Source organism: Aplysia californica, unplaced genomic scaffold (assembly GCF_000002075.1).
Source record: "Aplysia californica isolate F4 #8 unplaced genomic scaffold, AplCal3.0 scaffold00150, whole genome shotgun sequence".
Lineage (NCBI taxonomy): Eukaryota > Metazoa > Mollusca > Gastropoda > Aplysiida > Aplysiidae > Aplysia > Aplysia californica.
The window spans coordinates 515,759-524,004 of NW_004797420.1; the positions used below are offsets into that span (position 1 = coordinate 515,759).

The window sequence follows — 8,246 nt, forward strand, 5'->3', positions numbered from 1 at the left end:
TAGTAGAGAGAGAGAGAGAGAGAGAGAGAGAGAGAGAGAGAGAGAGAGAGAGAGTGAGAAGACAAAAGAAGGTGAGAGAAAAAATTGGTATCAGCCACTCACCTGCATCAGCATGACCTCTTCTTTCAGCTGTTGGTTGACCCTAAACTCTACCCTGACCTCCTCCACTAGCTTCCTCCAGTTGGGGCTCACACACAGAGCATTGAACAACGTTGCCATGTCCAGCATACTTAGAATCATCTTTGCTAAGTGTACAGGGAGACAACGTATGAAATCCTTATGGCGGGCCACACCTGCGTACGCTTTTGCTGACTGGGGCATAACCAGGATCATTGGATCCACTGAGCTGCTGGCAGTGTCTGAGATAGACTCAGAATCAAGACTTTGGTCACCAGAAAAAGTGCTGCGGGATTTTGGAAGTTGGATCTGCTGTCCGGTGAATGGGTTCTCAGCAATGGGGCAGTACTCCAAGCGGGACTGGGACAGGAGCTCTAGCTCTGGATGATCCTCTGAGTGGTGGGAGTGCTCCGTGGACAGGACAGAGGCTGCCTCATAAATGTCATCCTCTGGAGAATTACAAATATATTTTTTTGTTACCCAATATTTTATGTGCAAACTTCACACAGAAAACATGAGGATCTACTTAATTATCATAAAACTGGTCCCATTTTTATTCACAGTTTAGCTAGTGTACATAAGGGTGCAAACAGTTCTAACATACACTCTAAGCATTATTCTGTTTTAAAAAGAAAGTATCTTAAAACATACACATAAGCATATAGATATAGCATGAGAATCTTAGAGTGTCGTAACAAAATATTAGTTAAGGTACAATAATGAACGCAATTGGGATTAAGGCTAAAAACAAATGGTGACAATAATCTTGGCGATGAAGAGATAGGTGGATGGCTTTGAAACAACAATAATCTTGTGAACTTGAACAGAGTCTATATTTTATTTAAAAAACCCAACAAGCTGACAAACATCTTCTTATAATAATATGCTACTAACTGAAACTTAAAGACAAGAAAAAGGCAAGATATATGACATGTAATATATATGTTAAAGCATCATAAATTTTAAAAATTACCATACCTGTATTGGCATCTGCAGCCTTCATTTCTGACGCTAAAAGAGTGCGGGCTTGCGTATGAAGTGTGTGAAGTAAGTGGGCTTCGCACATTTGTAGAATGTTGAGGGAGAAGTTTGCCTTGGTCCAGTAGGAGGACTGAGTGAACCACTCCCACGTACTTATGGTCACTTGCTCCACTTTCTGACCACTCATGGCGCGATCTGAACTTACTGTAGCAGAATCTGTGTCCAAGCTTGGGTTTGTCCTGGACCTCGAATAAGTACAATCTTTATTGAGGGTTGGTTGAAGTAAAGAGACAAAATGTTTCAAGAGGTCAATGCTTCTCATTCGTCTCAACAGTCCTAGCATAAAACGTTTCTTCGAGTGATCTCCAAACCGAGCAAACCATTCTCGAAATTCTCTTATCTTCCGAGTGAGCAAGCAGCTCTCGCATTCTCCACACACCGTGAATCCAGCACCACTCACACATCTCAGATCTAGCGCTCGTCCTAAGTTGAATTCATTCTCTTCTTTGTAAGGCACTGGATGCTTCATGGATTCCGATAATACATTTGATGCAGTCAGGAAAATGTTGCCTGAAGAATTATTTTGGTTTCCAGCCATATTGAGTGTCTGGACAGAGTCAACTGGTTTCATGATTTCCAACATTTTTGTAGAGGTTCAAATCCCTCTGGATCAGGTTAGAACTATAAGTAAAAAAAGGGGGATATTAATATTCATTTATATTGAGTGTACAATGTTTGGGCAATGATTTGCTCTTTTTTAGAATGCGAAAAGGCTTATTTCAGTTCAAGATTTCCAAAGCTATTATTGTTATCGAGAAAAGAGAAACTTCATTTAAAAGATAGCTTAATTTTACATGTAAACAAAAGGTCTGCATGCATGCTCCTACACTGAATAAATCTTAGCTGAATAAACGACTAGCATTGCTCGACTTTAGATATCTGCACAGGTCTTGAGTTAAGTTATATAGTTGAACAGATAATGATAATTGGACCGTAAATGGAATTAAGTGATGGGTAGAAGCACATCATCATATTTTTATGCTGAAAGAACGTCGGCAAGGATCAAGGATTGATCTGGGATTTAGATATAGATAATCTAGACTAGATCTAGATCTAGATTTAATAAATATAGATCTAAATCTAGATTAGATCTAATTATTTGTTTTAAGAAGTTATAAAAAAAAAAAATCAAAACTTAAATGTCTTAAAGTAAAAAATATAAGGTTAAACAGTTAAGTCCAAGTAAACACAATTAGAAAAGGCACATCATGTTTCCAAATCAGTGAATTGATACACTTCAGTTCACCAAGCAGTCTGCTTAAAGTATAAACCTCCCCCGCTCATTCACCTGAATATAAGGTCTCGCGACTACCTCGGTCATTGTTCAAATCGTCTTTCCACGACGCTGTCCCCAAGGAAACGACCTGGCGGTTTGTAGTTCTCTCCCCTGGTAAATATCTGCATATCTAAATTATTTGAATATTTGTATTGAAGTCTATTTTTCAATGTTTTAAAATAATAAAAATGTAACAAAGTCCCTAAATTAAAAAAAAATTTTAGTTTGCAAAAGTCCAGGTTTATTGGCACCGGAAGCAACAGCTAAAACGAGACAGCGTGCTTAGCAACTGGAACCCTTCATGGTGTCTTTCAAAATGGAGGGACATCAGCAATGTTTACCTTAGGTATCTAGCTGGTTAACTCGCAGCTAGAGCCTAAGATCTATCCTTTTAATCGGTTTTAATTATACTGTAACTTGTGATCTGTTGATAGCTACGTGCTTCAATCTTTTGGCCCTGTGAGTAAAGTTACAGACAAGAACAAGATGGCTTTGGAACGTGCAAAGGTGAGAACGACGTACCAAAATAGACTACTAATGAATCGCCCGTGTCACCGCCGTGTATTTGTGGAACGCATTGTAGGGCTTTAATAATTTGTTGAAAATCAGAGCAGGTGTTTATTTAATGAACATGACCGTAGAAATGTGAACCATTGAAATTGTTACTGCTTAAGCTAATGAATGCCATTCATTAGTAATAGTACTAATAGGGCAGGATTTTTTGTAGTAGTGTTGATGATGAATGCCATGACCAATCTGAACTAAATACTAAAATTAATAAAAATTAAAATACATAGATCTATTAATTATTGTGTGATTTAGATATAGATCTAGATCTAAGTATGATTACTTAACAAACATGAAATTGGTGTGTTTTGAGAATTTTAAGAGTCAATAATACATTATAGATCTAGATATCTAGATCTAGATTAACTTACGTATAAAATAAATATTATTAAATTATATTAATAATTAGATCCCTAGTGTTGATTATGCAAGTTATAAGACATAGATCTAGGCCTAGGCAAAAGCCTCCTGTAGCTTGATTATTATTAAATGGAATTTTAAACGAATCACCATTTCCAAATGGGAGTTGGGGAGAGCTGGGGGTAAGGAAATGGGAGTTGCTGAGTTAAGAGGAGCCGGGCAGAGGTTGGATTATAGGATCTGGCACATGTTACTTTGGGGGTTTGAACACAAAAGGAGTTGTTTGTCTTGGAGCAGGAAGCCTAGTAGTGTATATATTTTAGCCTCTCACACAAATACACTCCACACACACACACATACACTCACACATACTTACACACACACGCATTACCATAAACATATGTGCGGGCTCTTTATGCACATATATGCAAACTAATACAGAATATGCACTCACACACATTATCATAAACATATTAAGTATATCCCACACAGGATATGTGTTTGGATATTTGTTTCTTGTGCATGGTGTTGGCTACATGTTCTTGAATTGACTCAAATATCCTTTATTCCCAGCTGTGTGAGACCCCTGTATTCAGCAGCAGTAAGGTAAGAGGTCTGCCTGGCCTACCTCCACTGCCTGCGGAGGGGTCTCGGGAGCCTTCTGACCTCTACAAGGTTAGTCTGTGTGATTAACTTTTTAATAAAGGAGGGTTTTGTTTAAATCTCTACAAAAATATTAAAGTTTGTGACTTTGTGAAATGCTGTTAAATGAAAATGAGAGTGTGTTAGTGGGTTGCTCATCAGAGCTTTAGTGGGGTTTACTCCTTAAAATTCTTTTATCATATATCTGTCATCGTAATCTGTACTTTTTTGTATGGACTCTCTAGCCTTTAATATTTGGCACTTAAATATGACCTATTTATAAAAGTTCTTACTTAAACAAAAAAGACTAAAGAGTGTTTTTTTCTATTGTTATTTTTCTGAGCTCTTTTTACTAATGTTTTGTTCGATTGGGTCACTTAGGATATGCACAAAGCATGTTGTTGTTTTCAAATCCCTTTAGCTGCGAGCATTTCACTCTTGGCAGCGCAATGCCTCCCTCAAGAAACCACATGTCCTTGTCATCTGGTCAACGCTAGAGTAGAGCAAGCTTTGTAAGTATAGGTGTGTGTAGGAGCCTGCGCCGAAGAACTGCCAGGTTTGGGCAGTGAGGGAGATGTTCAACGATCTCCTCATGGTAGTCACAGTGTCTGCAATGGGGTTCCCACACGGTGTTAATCCTGTTTATGTGCTTGCTGGTGTGTAAGTGTCCTGTGCGTGCTCTGAAGATCAATGTCTGAACGGCTCTACATAAGAGACTCAAAGGGTCTTTGGGGTTGGGTTGTCCATGTTACCCAGACAGAGATCTTCCTGTTTTTGCGTTGGCCCATCTGTTTAGCCCCTCGTCTCTGCTTTTGGCTTGGATAATCCCTCTGCAGGTCTGTAAAGAGGCGGCTGTGTCTGTCTTTGATAGCTCTTTTGCAGTCTCAGTCCCTGGTACTCCTGAATGGCCAGGCACCCACTGCAGTGTAACCCTGATGCCATAGGAAGTGCCCATCTGTTTTACCGAATGTTCCCGTCACCTCTGTAGTCTCCTCCTCTCTTGACGGCTTGGAGTACTGACATTCAGTCAGAGAAGACAACAACATCCCCTGGTGTTACTGCGCCTTCAAAAAAGTCTTGGGTCATCTGCTCTAGGGTCTTTACTATGGCAATTCTCTCTACGTCATAGTTGGAGTTGTATGTTCCACTTCGGCCAAATAGTTGGGTCTGCTTCTTCTCTCCAAGGTGTGTGCACGAGGCACAACTTCTTGAAGATGCCGGTATTGCTGTCATTCAACAGTTGAATTCTTTGAGATATCAAAAGTCTTCTATCTTGTACAAGTTGGAATCTTATGACCTGTGAGATCTTCTTCCTCTCTTCTTCTGTAATACCCTACTAGAGATCAGGGGTTAACTTAACTCTGAGATCTTCATTCACAGTGCACTTCATTTTTACGAACATGGCCATTTTATCTACATAGATGTAATGTAGAATGTTCCCTTGTCTGACAGGCAGCCACTTGCCGTTTTCAAGAGTACTCTTGATATATACATAAATTGGGCAAGAATTAATTTTGAGTTTTGCCTGGATGACGCCGAAAAGGCCAACGCTTTTTGATTTTAGATCCATTTATGGATTTTTACCGCACAAAACTTCCATACAGGACATCCAAAATTTTTTGTCCCTATGATCCAAGAATACTTCTACCTACCCTTGGATCAAGGGTGTAGAGAACATGAGAAAAAAACCCAACACTTGTAGGAATTGAACTCCAGACCTCTGGATTGACAGGTGAACACCATATCTGGTGAGCCCCCACTTCCAAAATTGATGAGCTATTTAATCTGTATGTGGTACCTTGATGTAGCTCGAGATGTTTAGATATGTGTTTTGTTTGCTATTGTTGTTGATGTATTTAACAATCTAGTAGCAGTTTAATGTAAGACCATCAACTTTTTTTGTAGATTGTTCTTCGGAACAGCGAGCACCCCCCTCTTATGAAAAGCACCTCATGGACTTTGGCTGCCCCATTCAAAGAACAAAAATATGACAGAACTCCTAGCGAGTCTATCGCCAACGTGTACACTCCATCAGCCAGTGACCTGAAGATGAAAGAACTGGCAAAACTTGCCAGATCCAGAACTAAACGTAAGTAGATTTTATTTTTCTTATTTGTCTTTTTTTGGGGTTATTTGTCATATTCGCCATGATATAAATTTCAATATTGAATAACTTTGTGTTTTCTAACACAACACCCACATATCAGTTTGTGAAAGTGTGATAAGTATACTGAATTACATTGCTTCTCAGAAATCTTGTTTCTACAAATTTATTAAATACGGTTACATGTTCTTTTATATTGAGTTGTTAATCTCAAAGCACATTGTGCTGGTCAAAGAATAGTAATTTTTATATTTTCTTATGTAGCATTTTCAATCTCATTACCAGTGGTCAAAAAGTATTGTGCTGTTTTTCTCTATGATCGTACTGACATCTGAGAGTGGTTCATGTGATTTTATGCCAACTGCTTTGTTGATGTTTCAGTGGTCGTTCTCCCACCTATCACAGAAAACGGTATGGCTATCTAGACTGGTTTGATGACTAACACTGGTTGTGAATAATCTCTGCTTGTAGATTTTACATGCCTTGATGATTTGTTAAGTCCTATATATGTCTCTTAATTACAAACTCAAGTTAGTCCTTGAGCTAAAGTTATGCTATTCTTGAGTTTTGTGCAAAAGTCTTTGTTCCTTAAAAGAGGTTTAGTATTGACCGTACGATATTCTCGTACCTCAGACAAGTTTAAGTTTGTTCAGAACTCTGATATCCACTTTTTAAAACACATCTGTTTTAATTATGATACATTCCTTCCCCCTTTATTGCTTTTCTTTTTTTTTTGTAACCTTTCGTGGTTCCTAAAGATATAAGGTTTTGAAAGCTTGACTGTTTTGGTATTTATCTATAATACTTTCACCTGTAAACTTATTTTGGTTTGGTTACACTGCCTGACTCAAGATCAACCAAATTTGCTTCAAAGCTTTTTGTGTTTTTTGTATGCTTTGCATTCAGACCAGGAGGTATTATAGAGTGATCAGCATTCTATGATAGTGGCCTTATACTCGTATAATAGTTTTCAGTTAATAGAAAAAAAACATCAGGATGTTATGCCTTTCCTTGACTGAGACTTTAGGGAATTTTTTCTTTATATAGCTCTGACATTTTTAGCACACTTGTACTGTTTTATGGCATGTGGGAGGCTTTCGTTTAAGGAATGCCATGGTGGGTTATTTTTATTTTGGCCCAAGTCAAGTTTCGCCATTATTGTAGTATGCTGACAAATAGCTCAGGCGTGGCCAGTAGAGTTGTACCTAAATAAATCAGATTTATTCAAATTCTAAAGACTGTCACATCTGATGTTTGGCTTTAAAAAAAAAAAGATTCCTTTGTGAGGTTTGAGCTTCAACACAAGCCTGTCATTTTGGGTCACTCTATGAGAAAGCAAACAGAATAGTTTTCCAAATAGTTGAATTGTGGACAGAAAAGTCACATGGTTTTAAGCTTTTGCTCTTCCCTTCACTTCCCCTTCACCCTTCTATTTGTTCACCCCCTCCTCCCCCTCCCCCCCCCCCAAACCTCTCCTTTGGTATATTCCTCACCACCCCAGGCTAATGAAATGGATTAGAAACAACAGTGGGGTTCTCTTGAAGTTGGCTGGGTTTTTCTGAGATTGTTTATGGTTCACTTCAGGTCTGGATGACTCGGAATTAGCCATGCCGTTTTTAAAACATAGTACTAAACTAATGCTGTTCCAAGTTGTGAAAGTTTGGGTGAGTCATCCAATTGTTAGAAGCTTTGTACTGCCTACTGGCATGTAGTGAGTTTATTCACTGACCCCCAACTCAGGTACAAGGGGGGGAGGGGTGGCAGGATGAGGGGAGAGGGGTCTTGTAGGATTTTTACCCCAATAATACCTTGTCCTACTGGTGGCGGTGTGTTTTATTTTGACACAAATATATCATGCTTGTAGTTTTGCACTGTACCTGTAAAGCTGTGTTTAGTTTGCTTACGCTGCACTATTTTTGAGTCTCAACTAGTTCTGTGCTCAAGACTGAATTGTTCCATAAGTTTCTGCCAGTGTGCTGTGATGTGTAGTTTAGCAAAAATAAGTGCTAGAAATGGGATGAATTTGGTCCAGCCATTTGCCAGATGTGTTTGTATGTGTGTGAGTATGTGTGTGTGTGAGAATGTGTATGTGTGTGTGTGTGTGTGTGTGTGTGTGTGTGTGTGTGTGTGTGTGTGTGT

At 38.8% G+C, this 8,246-nt stretch overlaps 2 protein-coding genes across 2 annotated transcripts in view; one reads left to right on the forward strand and one right to left on the reverse strand.

The window, feature by feature from the left end:
- Positions 1-2,504, reverse strand: part of LOC101846130 (CMT1A duplicated region transcript 1 protein) — a gene marked incomplete in the record, with an annotated part of 28,567 nt that extends 26,063 nt beyond the window's left edge. Inside the window, 3 exon segments of the mRNA XM_035969486.1 lie at positions 103-566; positions 1,096-1,779; positions 2,447-2,504. Of these exon segments, the coding sequence (XP_035825379.1) occupies positions 103-566; positions 1,096-1,741 (1,110 nt within the window).
- A 230-nt stretch (positions 2,505-2,734) lies between these two features.
- Positions 2,735-8,246, forward strand: part of LOC101846578 (dynein heavy chain 3, axonemal) — a gene marked incomplete in the record, with an annotated part of 78,386 nt that continues 72,874 nt past the window's right edge. Inside the window, 4 exon segments of the mRNA XM_013081885.2 lie at positions 2,735-2,941; positions 3,935-4,036; positions 5,909-6,092; positions 6,489-6,518. Coding sequence (XP_012937339.1) covers positions 2,921-2,941; positions 3,935-4,036; positions 5,909-6,092; positions 6,489-6,518 — 337 coding nt within the window.